Source organism: Camelus bactrianus, chromosome 12 (genome assembly GCF_048773025.1).
Source record: "Camelus bactrianus isolate YW-2024 breed Bactrian camel chromosome 12, ASM4877302v1, whole genome shotgun sequence".
NCBI classification, from domain to species: Eukaryota; Metazoa; Chordata; class Mammalia; order Artiodactyla; family Camelidae; genus Camelus; species Camelus bactrianus.
Genome location: NC_133550.1, coordinates 33,597,238 through 33,615,432, shown reverse-complemented (window position 1 = coordinate 33,615,432; position 18,195 = coordinate 33,597,238). Strand labels below are relative to the sequence as shown.

Here is an 18,195-nt window from a genome sequence, read left to right as displayed (position 1 = left end):
AGGTCCCATTTGTTTATTCTTGCTTTTATTTCTTCTAGGAGAAAATTTTTGAGATGTATGTCAGATAATGTTTTGCCTATGTTTTCCTCTAGGAGGTTTATTGTATCTTGTCTTATGTTTAAGTCTTTAATCCATTTTGAGTTGATTTTTGTATATGGTGTAAGGGAGTGTTCTAGCTTCATTGTTTTACATGCTGCTGTCCAGTTTTCCCAACACCATTTGCTGAAGAGACTGTCTTTATTCCATTGTATATTCTTGCCTCCTTTGTCGAAGATGAGTTGACCAAAAGTTTGTGGGTTCATTTCTGGGCTCTCTATTCTGTTCCATTGGTCTATATGTCTTTTTTGGTACCAATACCATGCTGTCTTGATGACTGTAGCTCTATAGTATTGTCTGAAGTCTGGGAGAGTTATTCCTCCAGCCTCTTTCTTTCTCTTCAGTAATGCTTTGGCAATTCTAGGTCTTTTGTGGTTCCATATAAATTTTATTATGATTTGTTCTAGTTCTGTGAAATATGTCCTGGGTAATTGGATAGGGATTGCATTAAATCTGTAGATTGCCTTGGGCAGTGTGACCATTTTAACAATATTGATTCTTCCAATCCAAGAGCATGGAATATCTTTCCATTTTTTAAAGTCTTCTTTAATTTCCTTCATCAATGGTTTATAGTTTTCTGTGTATAATTCTTTCACCTCCTTGGTTAGATTTATTCCCAGATATTTTATTACTTTGGGTGCTATTTTAAAGGGGATTGTTTCTTTACTTTCTTCTTCTGTTGATTTATCGTTAGTGTAAAGAAATGCAACTGATTTTTGAACGTTAATTTTGTAACCTGCTACCTTGCTGAATTCTTCAATCAGCTCTAGTAGCTTTTGTGTGGACCTTTTAGGGTTTTCTATATATAGTAACATGTCATCAGCATATAATGACACTTTTACCTCTTCTTTTCCAATTTGGATCCCTTTTATTTCTTCCTCTTGCCTGACTTCTGTGGCTAGGACTTCCAGGACTATGTTGAATAGGAGTGGTGATAGTGGGCATCCTTGTCTTGTCCCAAATTTTAGTGGGAAGCTTTTGAGTTTTTCACCGTTGAGTACTATGCTGGCTGTAGGTTTGTCATATATAGCTTTTATTATGTTGAGATATGTTCCCCCTATACCCACTTTGGCGAGAGTTTTTATCATAAATGGGTGTTGAATTTTATCAAATGCTTTTTCTGCATCGATTGAGATGATCATGTGGTTTTTGTCCTTTCTCTTGTTGATGTGATGTATTACATTGATTGATTTGCGTATGTTGAACCAGCCTTGTGTCCCTGGGATGAACCCCACTTGGTCATGATGTATAATCTTTTTTATGTGTTGTTGGATTCTATTTGCTAAAATTTTGGTGAGGATTTTGGCGTCTATGTTCATCAGTGATATTGGCCTATAATTCTCTTTTTTTGTAGTGTCTTTGCCTGGTTTTGGTATCAGGGTGATGGTGGCTTCATAGAATGAGTTTGGGAGTATTCCCTCCTTCTCAATCGTCTGGAAGAGTTTGAGAAGGACTGGTATGAGTTCTTCTTTGTATGTTTGGTAGAATTCCCCGGTGAAGCCGTCCGGTCTTGGACTTTTATTTGTAGGGAGGTTTTTAATTGCTATTTCTATTTCCTTTCTAGTGATCGGATTGTTCAAGTGTTCAGATTCTTCTTGATTCAGTTTTGGTGGACAGTATGTTTCCAGAAACTTGTCCATCTCCTCTAGGTTATCCAGTTTGGTTCCATATAGTTTTTCATAATATTCTCGTATGATATTCTGTATTTCTATTTTGTTTGTTGTAATTTCTCCATTTTCCTTTCTTATTTTGCTAATTTGTGCTCTCTTTTTTTTCTTCTTTGTGAGTTTGGCCAGAGGTTTGTTGATTTTATTTACTTTTTCAAAAAACCAGCTTTTGGTTTGGTTGATTTTTTTCTGTGGTCTTGTTAATCTCTATTGTATTTAATTCCCCTCTGATCTTTATTATTTCCTTCCTTCTGCTGCTTTTTGGGGCTTTTTGTTCTTCTTTTTCTAATTCATTCAGGTGGTGGGTTAAATTGTTTATTTGAGATTGTTCTTCTTTTTTGAGGAAGGCCTGTATCGCTATAAACTTCCCTCTTAGCACTGCCTTTGCTGTGTCCCATAGGTTTTGAGTGGTTGTGCTTTCATTATCCTTTGTCTCAAGGTATTTTTTAATTTCAGCTTTGATTTCCTCATTGATCCATTGTTTTTTCAATAACATATTGTTTAATCTTCATGCTTTCCTTTTTTTCTCCTTTGTTTCTCTGTTGTTGATTTCCAGTTTCATGGCATTGTGGTCAGTAAAGATGCTTGAGATAATTTCTGTCTTCTTAAAATTGTTGAGGTTTCTTTTGTGCCCAAGTACATGATCGATCCTGGAAAATGTTCCATGTGCACTTGAAAAGAATGTATATCCTATTTTTTGGGGGTGTAATGCTCTGAAAATATCCACCAAATCTAGTTTTTCTATTGTAGTATTTAATTTCTCTGTTGCCTTGTTTATTTTCTGTCTGGAAGATCTGTCTAGTGATGTTAATGCAGTGTTAAAATCTCCAACTATGATTGTATTCCCATCAATATCCCCCTTTATCTCTGTTATTAATTCTTGTGTGTACTTAGGTGCTCCTATATTGGGTGCATATATATTAACGAGTGTAATGTCCTTATCTTGTATCACTCCTTTAATCATTATAAAATGTCCTTCTTTATCTTTCTTTATGGCCTTTGTTTTAAAGTCTATTTTGTCTGAAATCAGTACTGCAACACCTGCTTTTTTGGCTTTTCCATTTGCATGGAATATCCTTTTCCATCCTTTCACTCTCAATCTATATGTGTCCTTCTCCCTAAAGTGGGTCTCTTGTATGCAGCATATTGAAGGTTCTTGCTTTATTATCCAGTCTGCCACTCTATGTCTTTTGACTGGAGCATTTAGTCCATTAACATTTACAGTAATTAATGATAGATGTGTGTTTATTGCCATTTTGAACTTATCTTTGCAGTTGAATTGGTATATCCTCTTTGTTCCTTTCTTCTTCCTTTTGTGGTTTGGTAATTTTCCTTTGTATTTTCATGGATTTTATTTAATTTTTGTGACTCCTTTGTACATTTTTGGCTTGTGGTTACCCTTTTTTTGTAAATCTATTAACCCATTACTGTAACTGTTTTTATTAAACTGATAGTAACATGATCTCAAACCCATCCTGTTAAAAAAATTTAAAAAAGAAAGAAAAAGATATTCTATATTTCCCTGCCTCCCTCTCCCACTCTCAGTGATTTGTATGTCCTCTTTTATAATTTCATGTTTACTTTATTTGTAATTCATGAGTTATCACCTTTCCAGTTGTGAGTTTCTCATTTCTGTAGCATCCTGCTGCTTTTCTATTTAGAATAGCCCTTTCAATATTTCTTTTAGCATGGGTTTAGTGTTGCTAAACTCCTGAAGCTTTTTTTTGTCTGTGAAACTCTTTATTTCTCCTTCTATCCTAAAGGATAGCCTTGCTGGATAAAGGATCCTAGGCTGCATCTTTTTTTCATTCAGGGCTTTGAATATATCTTGCCACTCCCTTCTGGCCTGTAGTGTTTGTGTAGAGAAATCAGCTGAGAGCCTTATGGGGGTTCCCTTGTAACTTACTCTTTGCTTTTCTTTTGCTGCCTTTAGAATCCTTTCTTTATCCTTGACTCTGGCCATCTTGATTATGATATGTCTTGGTGTGGGTCTATTTGGGTTCTTCCTGTTTGGGACCCTCTGAGCTTCCTGTACTTGGATATCTGATTCCTTCTTTAAGTTTGGGAAGTTTTCAGTCATGATTTCTTCAAAAACCTTTTCAATCCCCTTTGATCTTTCTTCTCCTTCTGGGACCCCTATTATGCGAAGATTGGGACGCTTTATGTTATCCCATAGGTCCCTTATGCTATTTTCATTATTTTTTATTTGCTTATCTTGTAGTTCTTCTGAATGGGTGCTTTCTATTGCCCTGTCTTCTAGATCACTAATTCGTTCCTCTGCATTATCTAGTCGGCTTTGCACAGCTATTAGATCATTCCTCATCTCTGTCAATGAGTTTACCCATTCTACTTAGCTCTTCTTTATAGCTTCAATTTCATTGTTGACATATTTTATATCTCTAAACACTATCTCTTTTAATTCCTTCAGCAATATGATCACTCCTTTTTTGAAATCTTGATCTAGTAGGCTATCGATGTCTATTTCGTTGATCTTTCTTTCAGGGGATTTCTCTTGTTCTTTTAATTGGGAAAGGTTTTTCTGCTTCTTCATCTTGCTCATACCTCTCTGGCACTGTGGTTTATGAAGTAGCAGTTGTTTATTTTGGTCCTTAAGGATTTTATCTATCTAATACCTATTTAGGAATAAAACTTAGGAAAAAAAGAAAAAAAAATAAGAGAGAGAGAAAGAATTTTAAAAGAAGGGAGAAAGAGGGTTTGAAAACAGTGTATAATGAATAATAGAAGAGCGAGTTGAAGCAGAGTATTAATCATGTTGAGACGTCCTTTTAAAACCTTTACAAAAAAAGGGGGGGGGAATGAATAGATGTATTTGAAACCTGTGTCTAATCAATAACAGGACATCAAAACCCAAGAGAAATAGAAATGAATTAAGAAGTAAAAATTAAGAGAGTAATAGAAAATAGAACAGGTAAAAACAGATTTAAAAAAAAAGGGGGGGGGGGTGTTTGTCCGTGTTCTCCTGGAGTCTGTGTGCTTTTAATGTGAAGTCTTTCTGTCTTTGTCCTGTTTTGGAAGCTCAGCTTGCAGTTTTCAGAGGCCCTCCGTTGGCGCCCTCTTCTGTGCTGCTCCCAGCACCTGTCGGCAAGCAGATAGCTCCTCCTCCCAACACTGGGTCAGGTGCAGCTCTCCTCTGCTGTGGGCGGGCAGGTCGCTGCCCCTCCGGATGCCGCAGCCAGATGTTGCAGACTGGCCGGGTAGGAGGGCGGGTCGTGCCCCCTCCCAGCACCTCGGTCAGGGGCTGTGTTCCTGCCCGAAAGGCGAGGGGCCGCTCTCGCTCTACCTGCGCCGCCGCCGCCGGTAGCTCCGCTGCTCTGTGCGGCTGCGCGCCCCGCCCTGGTCGGCGCTCCGCGGGTGGGCTCGGGGAAGACCGAGGGACAGCCTTGTCCCTGCTCCGAGCCAGAACCCAGCTCCTCGTTTGTCTTTGTGGAGCAAGTTCTCTGAGGGACCAGGGTGGAGGATCCTATCTGCCCTGGGCTGCAGGCCAGTCTCAGTCTGGCCTTTGAGGCTGCTAAGCCCTTCGGTGCGGATGCAGGTTTTGCCCCTGCCCCCGCCTGAGTGCTCAGCGCGGAGGATATGGCGGCTGTGCCTGCGCCCCGCCTCTCTTCCCCCGAAAACTTTCCGCGGGTTTTCAGAGATGGGGGTGTGCACCCTTCCCCCGGGAGCACGTCAACCTTGCTGTTTTATGGAGGGCCCAGGTTGTTCTGACCTGTGCACCCACAGCCACGGCGCGCAGCCCCTTGCGTTCCCCCGGGGCTGCCTCCGTGCAGCCACTTCCGTCCTCCGCCCTGCTTGTGCAGCCTGGCCCTGCCCGCCGCTGCCGGCCGGCGTCTCAGGCTTGGTGTCGGGGGGACGTTCTGTGCCCGTTTAACTTAGTTGTTAGTCAAGGGCTGCTCTGTACAGATCCGAGCCTCGGAGGCTCCCCCTCCGTCCCGCTGGCCTCTCAGTTGGAGAGGGGAGATCCAGCGAGCGAGCACCAGTCCTCCTTTGCTGCTCCCTCCCCGCGGGACCCGTCCAGCGCTGCTTTGCCTTTTGTTCTTTCTTTTTTCCTTTTCTCCTACCAGATTTTTGGCGTCTTTATCTTTTGAAGAGGGCGATGTTCTGTCGGAGTTCCGCAGGTGCTCTGGTTGGCTGAGTGAGTCTGTAGATGTGGGTCTTGGTGTATTTGTGGGAGAGGGTGACCTGCGAGCGTCCTTCTACTCCACCATCTTCTCCTACCTCACAAAAATCCTTTAAGATTTAACTATTTCCAAAATGAAATAGTAAAGTAGTGTGAGAATTTCAAAGCGTAGCTCTTAAGACATTGTTTTTCTCTCCACTGTTTCTCAGCTATTCACATATTCATGTAAAATGCACTAGCAACAAAAGTCAAAGTCTGTTGACTATCCAGACTTAGCTTAGATTATCACAGTAAGCCCCTGCAATGGGTTGGGATTCTGAGACTCTGATCATCTTTAATGTCACGAGCTTATCCAGCTAATATATTCCTATGGCACTGGGAGGAATATTTCATTCCAAGAAACTTCTGAAACTGCAAAATTTTGTAACCACTAAAGTTTTTTAAACAAAATTAAAATTCTCACTTTTGTTTGGATTTGCTATTTAATAACGCATTAACCTTATTCATTCAATGAATACTTACTGAATATCTACCAGCCAGGCCTTTAATAAACATCTTCTGCATTTTAAGTGTCTTCAAAATGTGTCCCCAAACACACTTGACGAGTTGGAAAATGACACTGCAAGTTGTGGGAGTCAGGTGGAAAGTTCTAGTACCTTCCACAGCAGTGTTTACGATTATAATAAAACATACAGAAATATTTTGATACCATGCTATGAACTTTAATGTTTATAAGTATTTTAACAGGCTCCTGAATTAAAGAAGATCTACAAAGGCAAGATAACAAAGCAGCAATTAGAATTATAGTTCACTGAAATAGAAAATGACCTTTGTAGGTTAAGATTTATATGAAATCCAGAAATTCAATTCTGACAGACTTGCGTTTCACATTGAGTGATATATACTCCTTTAGGCATTCTCTATGGCCAAGTAACAAAAGTATTCAGGAAGGCTGAAGAAAGCAGGTCCCAAATTTTAATTAACTTTGATGAAATGTGACAGATTATTGATTTTTAACTCAATTGAGAGTATAGATTATCATCCCTAAATCAAAGGTGACCCTAAAAGACCCAGCACTCTGCTTTTGGGTACGTATTAATACGCTGTCATTTCAGATTATTTTGATTTATTTGTTGATTTCCCCCCACTTTGTTCTAAAAAGGATTTAAGGCTGTCATTTCAAACTAAGGCTTGCTTTTCAGACTTTTTCAGATGAAATAAAAGAAGTAATTGAGTTTCTATCAACAGATCCTCAGTTGACACATCAGGTTCTGTTCATGGCTTCACTTTAATTTCTGGAGAGCACTGCAAAGGATTCCAACTTCACCTGCAAAGGAAAACAAACAGATGAGCCACTCCTATCATGAACAAACAACCTTCAAGTGTCCACAGTGTGTAAAACACGAGGGATTCAGTAGGGTGTAGGTTCCCCAACCTTCAGGGAACATCCAGCTTGGCTAGGGTGGGAGCTTTGGGCTGCCTGGCACAGGTGATCCCTCGTTTAGGAAGTGCCAGGGCTGTTAATGTGATTGGCTTCCTCTTTCCCTAGGCTGTTTCTCAGGGATGGCGTTGATGGTTTCCTCCCCAGGGAATCATTAGCTGTTCTGTTTCTCTTTCGCATGACCATCCACAGCTGCTTGCACGGAGCTAAGCTGTAGAACCTAAAAGTGTGGTTCACACAAGCCTCTTATGTCAGAATCACCTAGGGCCTTACTACAAACAAACTCCCAAGTCTTACCACCAGGTTAGTGGCTTTGCTCTGGGGATATGACTCAGGACTGTTAATCTTTAACTAGCCCTCCAGGCAATTCTGATGCACACCAGGTTTGAGAAGGCCCAGCCTAAGCAGGTAGCTCAGCCTAGATGCTCAGACCACTGAACTTCCCACACACCAAGAGGCCACAGGGACACAGCCTCTCCAAAGAAGAGGAAGGCACCTTGGAGACAGATATGCCTCACCCCTTCCTAGATCCTGAGGAACTAAAAGCACAGAGGGGTGATGGGGCCTAATATCAGGTCACATAGCTCTAAGGACCCTTCAGTTCCTAAATTTGTTATTCTGTGATTTTCAAAATTCCCTTATAAACAAAAGCCTATGGTGTTATGTTTGTTTTCTCGGGGAAGTGAGAAAAAGAGAGAAAACACCTTTGGCCTGACCCTCCTGTCTCACATCCCAGCCTCCAGAGCCCTTGGCTGGACTCCTTGGTGAACGGATCTATCCCAGCAGAGTATCCAAGACGGCATGTGTGGGGGTGAGAAGCCTGGGGCTTTTCGAGAGTGGCTGACTGCAGGCAGCGTGCCTAATGGGGAATGGCTATAATGGGCTAGCTCTGCGTATCAGAAGTTGCCTCAGGCAACATCAGAAGGGTGATAGAGGGCTATTTCAAACCCATCTTCCCTTTGGCTGTTGTTAGCATTATACAAGTAGGAACCCCTGCTTGGCTTACATTTTTCTCCCTCTTGGCTCAGTCCTTTGGTGGTTTTGTGCATTTGTTCAATCTAATATGATCTTTAGGAATAGGGCTAAATGCTGGGGATTTGACAGCAAACCTGCTATACCCCTCAGCTCAGGTCTAGTTGGCGAGACAGACAAGTAAGCAATTACAAAAAATATAACGGTAAGTGCTCTGAGAGAGGGATTTGTGGGTACTGTATGGTTAATAAGGTAGATTGAACCTGTCTCTTAGGGGCTGATACTCCAGTCAGAGAAAAGATCCAGTGGACAATTAGAGGAAAAGGAATGGAGATGCAAAGGAGAAAAAGGAACCTGGCAGTGACAAGTCAGGACAGAAAGGCCCTGTGATCGCAGGAGGTGGGGTGGAATCTAGGAAGGTCAAAGAAGAAAGAACATTCAAGGCAATTTTGGCTTCTTTGCCGAGTTTTTCTCTCTCAATAAGTCAATGGCTTACCTGGAGATACTTTTCTTCTTAAATATTTAATACAATTCTTATTGTTCCTCTGGTGAAAGTAAGAAAACACAATCCTGTATTTATGGGAGAGTGGCCTCAAAGGGTATAAATTACTTACTATTGATGGAGTCAGCCAAAATCTTAAGTTGCTGGGTATTGTCCAAGACCTCAATCCTTTGGGTGTATGGGTCATAACGAACCGAGAAGGGCCGTGGGATTGTAGCAGCAAAGTTCCTGAAACCAAAACCATAGATCTGAAGGGCACCATTTGGGGAAAAATGATTTCAAAAGAGTTCTCAGTGGCATTTCACTGAGTAGCACACTGAACCTCACTATTAGCAGCACAGAAACCTCACCAGACAGGACAGGGGCTTTAGAAGCCAGGCTGAGAAGGGAGGTCCTCTTCGGAAGCCTTTGCGTGCTGTATGTGTGTGTCCGTGTGTATACACAAATACACTTACGCACATAGGTATTTAGTCACTCACCTCCCAAAAGTCAGAAGTAGCTTACAATAAAAGCACAGAACATAAGGCCAAAATTCTTATCATTAAACAAAATAAAAGGAGTAAGCAAAATCCAGCAAAAGAATATTGCAGAAAAAAATAAGCTTTGAGATGCTTGACAATTAGTGCAAAGAGGGAAACACAGCTCTTAAGAGTGGAAGAAAACAGTACACTGTTAATGAAATTTAACACAGATGGAAAGCTTCCTTGTACCCAAACTGTTCTATACTCTTAGCAACTGTTATTACTAACTTAATCTTCATTAAAACTTTAGGAGGAAGGTGCTGTTACTATTCCCATTTCACAGATGAGGAAACTGAGGCTTGAGGAAGCTAAGTGACTACCAAGGTCATGCTGGCAATACACTGTGGAGCTGGGAAAGGACGGAGGTAGCCTGACTCTGGGCTGTTCACTTCCCTGCCTTCCCAGTGCATTACTTTTGGGTCTGGGAGGAATGCACCATGTTGAGGGCTTTATGAAAGATATCAAACAATATAATTCGTAAGATAGTCCCCAATGACCTGTGAAATGCAAAGACATCACAAATGATATCTCTAAGGTCTTCCAGTGAGAGCAGAAGCCACGGTACTGAGACAGTTATAAGCCAGGCTAGTGGGGCTCTCCAAGTTTGGCAAGAGCAGTGCAACAGAGTAGCGGGAAACCCAAGTTCCTGAGCCAGACTGCCTGGGTTCAGATCCTGCCTCTGCCAGTTACAGCCCTCACGGCACAGGCAAAGGGCTCCTCTGCGCCTCGGTTTCTTTATTCTTCTGTAAAACTGGAACAAGAGCAGGACTGTGTGAGTGTTAGCTGTTATCTTTATGGGTGACTGAGGACTCATGACGAATAAATAGTTAGGTATCTCTCTCCCTCTCTTCTCTGAAAAGAGCTTTCTCAGCCGACCTGGTGACACAAACCAGGTAATACTTATCTGTGACTTGGCCTGCTCTTCACCTCTTCTCTCTTGTTCCCATAGTGCACCTCATTTTTGTTTTGGGGAATCCACCTCTACCCCACTGAAGGTACATCAGCTGGACAGTCAGTCTCAGGCCCAGCCCTCCTCTGGCCACGGAGTAGGTACATGACCAAACTCAGCCCTATCTCTGCTAAAACTTGAATCTTGAAATTGAAAATGACTGGCATTAGTTTCTTTTAGCCAGTGCTCGGAGGGTATCCCAGAGATGCTCAGATCCTTTCCTTTTTTGAAACTTGTTCTTTAGAATTCTCTTTGGCTCTGTGAGTCATCGCTCAGCAGATTGGAGCTTTTGTGGGTGTCTCCTCCGGACCCCGGATGCTAGCAGAGCAGGTGGGATTTCAAAGGCCTGAGAAGCCCATGTCCTGGCAAAGTCTTCCCTGCTGGCTTACGACTGATCACTTCTTGGGTTAGGGGGTCATCTCCAGAAAGGCTGTCTACGTGTGATCCCAGTGTGACACAGAGGTTAAGAGTCCTGGCTCTAAGCCCCATTGCTGGGTCCAGACCCTCGACCAGACATTTACTATGTGCATGACCTTGGAAGAGTTATTTACCCCTTCTATGCTTCTGCACACCCATCTGCACACTTTGTAGTCTTATTTGATGATTAAATAAATTAATGCCTGAAAAGCACTTAGAACACTGGTACAAAATAGGTCCAAGTTATCTTACCTGTTACTACAATTACCTAGATGGAATAACGCATGAATCCACTAAAGTCCATAACCCTAAAGGGGTCTCGGAAATGACAGAGTGTAACTTTCAGGGGCTAGAAGGCTAAGGCTCCCAGTAAGGGATTGAAATTTAGAAGAAAACTAGACAAGAATGGCATGGAGGACTTGAGGACCCTGGAAAAAGGGGGGAGAGGGAGTTGTTTGGGGCCAAACAAAACACACTTGTGGGCGAGCATTTTACTTTTTATTACCTACGCCCAAAGCATCGAAAGCTGACATGCCCAGCTTCATAGGGTCCCAGAGCTGATATGCCTTATGTCTATTATCCAACATTGATAAGATAGAAAAATTGAAGTGGTAAAAAATGGTATCATGGTTGCCTTGCCCAGGTAGACCCTCTTCCTGGCCTATCTCCTGCTGGAGGCAGAGTTGCTCAAGCAGGTTAATGGCAGGGCCATCGTCTCAGAAAGCCAAGTCTCAGAGTCCAGGTACCACTCCATCAGCCTCTTTTTGAGCTGCTTCTGAGACTGGCTCATTTGCCAATTACTAACTGAGTGCCTACAATGTGTCAGGCCCTGTCCTAGGGGCTGGAGAAAGAGCGAGAAATAGAAAGGACAAAAATCCCTTTCCTCATGGACTTTAAATCGTGTAAGATTTTAGACACTGATAAGTGCTAAAGAGACAAATAAATCACAGAAAGAGGGAAGGAGCACTGGCGGGCAGGGATGGGTAGAGATATTAAATAGGTTGGTCAGAGAAAGAAACACAGAGGTTGAACATGGATGAAGGTGTGAAGGAGCAAGTTATGCAGGTATCTAGGAGGATAAAGTGAACAAGGGAGTTACCCAGCTTAAGAGACTTCTAGGACTGGTTTGGTAGGGGGACCTCTGTGGCCACCCTGTACGTAGGAGGGTTCAGTCCACAGACTTGGTGGCTGCAAAGAGCTGGGGTCAGGTGGCAGAGCTGTTTTCAGGGGTCAGTATGTTCAGCCAATAAGCTATGAAATAGGGGTCGGGTCCCACGGAGGAACTTCTCCCAACAGAACGTGGAAAGGGACAAGGGAGGGGAGGCTGGGGAGATAACTCTGTCTGATGCATGCTGTTGCTGTCGGTCTTGGAATGCACTCTCCTGGCTAACCACCCACAGATCAGTGGCACTAGATCACATCAGGAGGTCCCAAGAGCTGCCGACCCACCTTGGTCACCCCCTCACCTCACTTTCTCCTTGGCATCATTAAAACTCTCAGCCACGTAATACAGGGGCTGGAACTCTGTGACTGTGTACTTCTGCACAGCTGTCTTCTCCAGTTCCAGAGGAAGGAGCTCCGGCTTGCCTGACAGGCAGTACTGCAGCCCCAAGTGGAAAATTTCATGGTTAAATCAGGGATGGCAGTTCCTGCCACATCCCATAGGCCATTTGTGCATCCCCTCCCATCTCATCCTGATTCCCTCCACGTCCCAGCCCAAATGCAGTAAACTAAATTATTTTGCATCTGCTAGATAACCTTCACAGCTCATCTAAAGCCAACATCAAGATAGAAAGGAGTATTTTATCTCAACCATTTTCAAGGAAGATGATCAATACAGTTGTGAGCCAACCCCATTTTCTGGTGTGTATTTGCATACATCCTGATGCACAGTTCAACCCTGGGCTCAGGAGACCCCTCTTCCTGGTGACCCATGTACTTGCAGCTTAATTTCTACCTCTAACACCCACAGTCTTGACCAAATCACAGACGCTAAGAGATAAATCACTTGAGGAAAAAGCCCGCAACTTGAATCTCAAAGTGGATGTAAGTGGGTTTCAAAGGCACAAAGAGAAGAATGGGCTGCTGTACCCACTGAATTCAGATCCATCCTTGGTTCCTGTTAGGGTCATACCTGCAATTCACCAAAGGATGACAGGAGCCCAGCACCATATGCCTTTATGGAGTCTCCTTGTTTGCAGAGACCAAACTCCACAGTAAACCAGTAAATCTGAAATGGAAAGTTAAGTTGAAAGCACACCCCAAGGAAGGGAAAGGCAGCAGATGACACAGGGCCAAGGACAGGACTGCCCAGGTGAGAGTTTGTGCAGGTCTGTTCTCTGAATCATCATGACCTGGGGTCATGTTTTGTGTCCTACATCTTACCTTATCAAGTCACCTGGTGAATCAAGAGTTGGCTGAATGCAAGATGTGATGGGAAGCAGTGGAGGAGTACTGAAGAAGCCCCGAAAGGGTACCTCCAACAAGTGACTCTCTCTGGCAGGAACTCCTCCACCCCTTTTGCTTTCTTCTCTGTGGCATCGAGATGTTCCCCTAAGTTGGCTAGACTTACCAGACAACCCCATCAGGCTCTGCAGTGGGAGGTAGGGGATTGGGTCGTGATAGAATCAACGAGGGGGCCTTCCATCTGTGTGCAGCTGAACCACACTGACTGCATTTTGTCGGCTCCACCTTAGGCCCGCAGTCCAACCCCCTCCCCTTTCTTCATGACTTGAGCTCTAGCCTACTCACAAGGAATGCACCCAGACCAGGTAAGTTCCCCTTTGACTTATACTTTTCCCTTCATCTGGTATGAAAACTGGAAGAATGCCTTTTGCTGATGCAGATGGTTAACGGCCCGCAAAGAATAATGATCATGAGACACCCTCCCGCCAGGGGGAGGGAAAAACCCTGGTTCCTGTCGGTGTGGGCATGCATCTCCCTTAGTAGTCAGATTCTGTCTTTAGCTTTGGCCTCTTTAAATCCCCCTGTACCCTTTTAATGGCACAGAGTGTGGCTGTGAATGCCTCTGGCTCGTCATCCACTCAACCCTGCCCGTAAGTAACTTGCCCACGGTACACTTCATCATATGGAGTTGCCTGCTTCCTTTTTTTGGACTCAGAGTTCGTTCTCAGTTCAGAGGTTATTCTTCAATATCCCAATCATCCAACAGTCTGTTAAAACCCTGTCAGTCACTTCACTTATCGTCCCAAATAACCAAATCCTTTTCTTTCAATAGCTCTCAGTCCAACATGTCCTAGATAAATGACCTGAGAAATATGGTCCTGGAATTCTGACATCACCCTACTGAACAGGGCTAAGAGAATGCCAAGACCCAGTTAGCTGCTGGAAAGAGTCACAGTCTTGGACAATTAGGGGTGGATTTCTAGTTAAAAGTCTGTTTATTGCACTAGAGAATGTTAAACCTGGGAAGGCTGTCAGAACTCAGTCAGTCTGTCCTCCTCACATACAGATGGGAAATCTTTAGCTCAGAGAGGTCAAGCAACATGCATACAGTGACACAGCAACTCAGCGGCCGAGCAGGGACCCCAAGACTGTTCCTAGCTCAGTATATCAATAATAAGATTTTTCTTTAAAGTTAGATTGGTGATGAATATTTTATCATTATTACAGCAGGTCACACGATGCTCTGAGTTTATTTTCTTCTTACAAGTGAGAGATACTTTCAAGCTCTGCTGGTTCTAGGAAAGTTGCTTTTTGCATCACTACAGCACCTGGCACTTAAAAACTCACATTCACACAAATTTAACTCTTTAGGCCCTCGAGACCTTCATGATATCCCTTTGAGATGGGTAGTATATAAACGATTGTACCTGTTTTTAGAGATGAGGAAGCAAAAACTACTTGCCCAAGGTCTCAGAGCAGCTGGTCAGTGAGAAGGAATCCAGGAGTTTGGGGCCTTCTGATAAACTGAATTCATAAACTTCTAAACTGACACATCTTAAGGATATATTTCTATTCATCTGCATTCCCTAATTCCATTATAAAGTTTTATTTCTCATCCTCCAAGCTGAGCACATTCTAAGAAATGTGGTTTAGAGCCTGGGGAGGGATGCTCTCAAGTTGGAAAGAGGTCTGTGGGAAGGAAAGTCCCTGCTGTGCAGAGTTGCTGCCTCCATCGCTTCCATGAGTGTCATCATTTTCACTGGGGAGAAGGAAGTGTTCAGTTAGAAGGGGAAAGCCCACCCTCATTTCTACCTTGTGTCTGAGAAAGGAGAAATGCTGGCTCCAGTGCAGGGGTAGAGAGTAAATATTCTGTCTTTGAAGCTGTGAATCCAGATACTTGCCACAAGTGGTTCTCAAGGACTATCACTCTAGCCTGCTGGTGTTTTCAAGACACCCTATTTAACATTACATGTAGACATCTGTTCAAGATGTGAAATGTCACTTGTGCAAACATAACTGAGGGCATTCTGATTTTTTCCCCAAAGGACCTGGCTTTTAGGGAAGAAGCAAAGCTTCAGAGACCTGAGGCACTCCCACTGTGCACCAAGGAGAGAGGGAACTTACCGTTGCAAGTTTCTCCACATAGTCGTCAGGTGCACCCAGAGAGGCAAGGCCAATTTCCTGTAATTGTGGAGAAACAAAGTCACTGGCATGGCTGGGATCTGCTGACCTCCAACTGTTACCCTCAGTTCCAACCTTGTACTTGACCACAGGAAGGGGATGGGTGGTTAGATGCCTTGAGAAGGGCCCAGATAAACTCTGATTGTTCTGTCTAGTCTTCCCTGACCACATATCATAGAATCACAGATCTCTAGAATGAGGGAAGCCTTTCTCCATCACTTGGTCCTTTGTATTCACTTTGCAGATGAGAAAACTGAGGCACAGAGAAGGGAGACAATCTGGTCAAGCTTACACAGTAGGTTGTGTCTAAAGCTTCATCTCTTGACTCTGGCTCAGTGGTTATTCTTCCATAGTTCAAGTGGAACATTCCTGGAACACTAGATGAGACTCAAAGATGTACCCTGAAGACACCACAGGAGACCTGCAGAGATGCTTGGTAGCTGTCCAGGTATATACGTAGCTAGAGCATTTGGAATGTCATGGACCACCTCTCATTGTAGCTCCAAATGCAAAATTCCCCTTGTGGTCTGTCTCTTTCACAGCATTTGCTCCAGCCTGCCTTGTATCAGATAAAGTTTATATATACAAATATATACATTTCTTTCCTACTATATGCAGTCATTCATTCCAAAAATACTTATTCAGTGCCTTCCATGTGGCAGGCAGGGTACCAAATGGATAAAGACCTTTGACCTCATGGTGTTTACATTTAAGTGGGTAGAGACAGTAATTAGTAAGCATACACATAGGTATGTTAGAAGGTGGTAAGTTCTTTGGAAAGAAGAAACAAAAGGAGAAAGGGACAAGGGAGAACTAAGAGTGCCAGGAAAGTGGGGTGGGGGTGCGGAGGCTGGGATTTTAAATAAGGTTCCAGGGTAAGCATCATTGGAAAGGAGGGAAGAGCATTGTATAGGCCAAGTGTACAGCCCATGAAAAATCTCTTTAAGGAAGAGCAGTGTTGGCTGGTTGAAGTAACAGGGAAGGACCACTGTGGTTAGAGCAGAGTAAGGGGTGGGGGACAGCAGGTGTTTTCAAAGAGGGATCTGGAGGTCAATCATGTAGGACTTTCTTGGCTATTTTAGGGCTTAGGATTATCCTCTCAGTGAAATGGGGAGCCACTGCAGGATTTTGAGCAGAGAGGTGGCAAGATCTGATTTGTGTCATCAAAGATTCACTCTGGCTGTTGTATGAGAATAGACTGTAGCAGGTAAAGGGTAGAGGCTTAAAGACCAGTTAGGAGACGACTGCTGTCATCAGCGTGACAAGCAAGCGGGCTGAGATGAGGTCGGTAGCAGGGGATGTGATGGGCCATAGATTCTACACATAGAATTTTATGAAAGACTGATTGTGGAGCTTGTCAGAAAGGAGTCAATAATGCTTTAGGTTTGAGCAACTGGAAGGGTAGAATTGCCATGAACTAACACAGTGAGAGCTGTGGCTGGAGAAGGTTTGAGTGGAAGGTGAGGAACTCCGTTTTGGACAGGATGAGAAGTCTATTGGACATCCAAGTGGATATGGAAGTCTGAATTTTGGGACTGAAGTCTGGGCTAGAGATATAAATGTGTTTATCATCAGAGTAGAGACAGTATTTAAAGCCATGAGATTGGATGAGATAACCAAAGGAACTGGTGTAGACAGAGAGAAGGACTAAGGACCAGGCCTACTTTGTTTTTTTAATTGAGGTATAGTAGATTTACAAAGTTATGTTACTTTCTGGTATATAGCATAGTGACTCAGTTTTATACATATGTAGTCCTTTTCATATTCTTTTTCATTATAGGCTATTACAAAATATTAAATATAGTTCCCTGTGCTATACAGTAGGACCTTGTTGTTTATCTATTTTATATATAGTAGTTGGTATCTGAAAACCCCAAACTCCCAATTTATCCCTCCCCACCCCCTTTCCCTGCTGGTAACCATCAGTTTGTTTTCTATGTCTGTTTTGTAAGTGAGTTCATTTGTTTCCCTTTTTTAGATTCCACATATAAGCAATACCGTATGGTATTTTTTTTTCGTTTTCTGGCTTACTTCATTAGCATGACAGTCGCCAGGTCCACCCACACTGGGCCACTTTGAAGTGAGAAGCTACACGGTCTTCACCTCTGCATCCCTCCCTGGGCCCAGCCCATCACATGCTGAGAAAATGCTGTCTGATTTAGAGTGAACCAAATTCAGACACTGACTTAGCCTGGCTCCACTCTCCTACCCCTTCCCCATCTCTGCTCCACCCACCTTGCCCAGACATGCCACAGTCCTGAGTCTAACAGAAGCCATTGATAAATCCAAGTTTTGAAACAGTGCCCTGTGCTCACAGTCACCATTATTTGTGAACCGAGATCTTGCCTAAAACAAGGGGCCCAAAGTGTTTCATCCCCCCTCCACGCTGCACTCCAGTGGGAAGGAAGTCCTGCTTTTAGATCCAAAAGGAATGTGCTCAGGGAACTTTCAAAATGATTTTTTGCCTTGGGACTGGCCAGGTCAAAGTTGCAACCGTGAACACCAGTGACTCCAGTAGCTACTGACTCAGGTACCTGTCCCCTCCTCTGGGGAGATCCCCAAAATGGAAACAGCTTGAGGGGGACGGTCACTTAGCCTCTGACTGGGCAGAATAACTTCTGTAATGAGAATAGGAAGTTCCTCTTCCCCAAGGAAAAATACTGATTTTTGGTGGGGCGGGGGGTTCATAGTAACTAATCCTGGTTTTAAAGCTACCTCAAACAATCAGTGACATCTTAGCAACAGGAATCACACTTCTGAGAGTCAGCTGGTCAGCAGTAGCCTCAGTCCAGTGGTGATACTTCCACAATTAAAAGTTCACTTAACTTCTAAACACTCCCACTGCTAAAAGTCCAAAAATCTCCGAACTTCACAATTCCCAAAAACCCACGTAAAAGCAACCATT

The 18,195-nt window shown here is 43.3% G+C and overlaps 1 protein-coding gene and 1 long non-coding RNA gene across 2 annotated transcripts in view; one reads left to right on the top strand and one right to left on the bottom strand.

Annotated features, from left to right (window-relative positions):
• The window catches only part of LOC123612966 (uncharacterized), a 301,024-nt gene that overhangs the window by 219,869 nt on the left and 62,960 nt on the right, over positions 1 to 18,195 (top strand). The window lies entirely within an intron of this gene.
• The window catches only part of PAH (phenylalanine hydroxylase), a 63,487-nt gene continuing 51,891 nt past the window's right edge, over positions 6,600 to 18,195 (bottom strand). The window contains exons 9-13 of the mRNA XM_010970438.3: positions 15,234 to 15,290; positions 12,838 to 12,933; positions 12,170 to 12,303; positions 8,929 to 9,044; positions 6,600 to 7,228 (exon numbers count right to left, since the gene is read on the bottom strand). Coding sequence (XP_010968740.2) covers positions 7,185 to 7,228; positions 8,929 to 9,044; positions 12,170 to 12,303; positions 12,838 to 12,933; positions 15,234 to 15,290 — 447 coding nt within the window. The 3' untranslated portion in view covers positions 6,600 to 7,184. The remainder of the gene's footprint in view (positions 7,229 to 8,928; positions 9,045 to 12,169; positions 12,304 to 12,837; positions 12,934 to 15,233; positions 15,291 to 18,195) is intronic.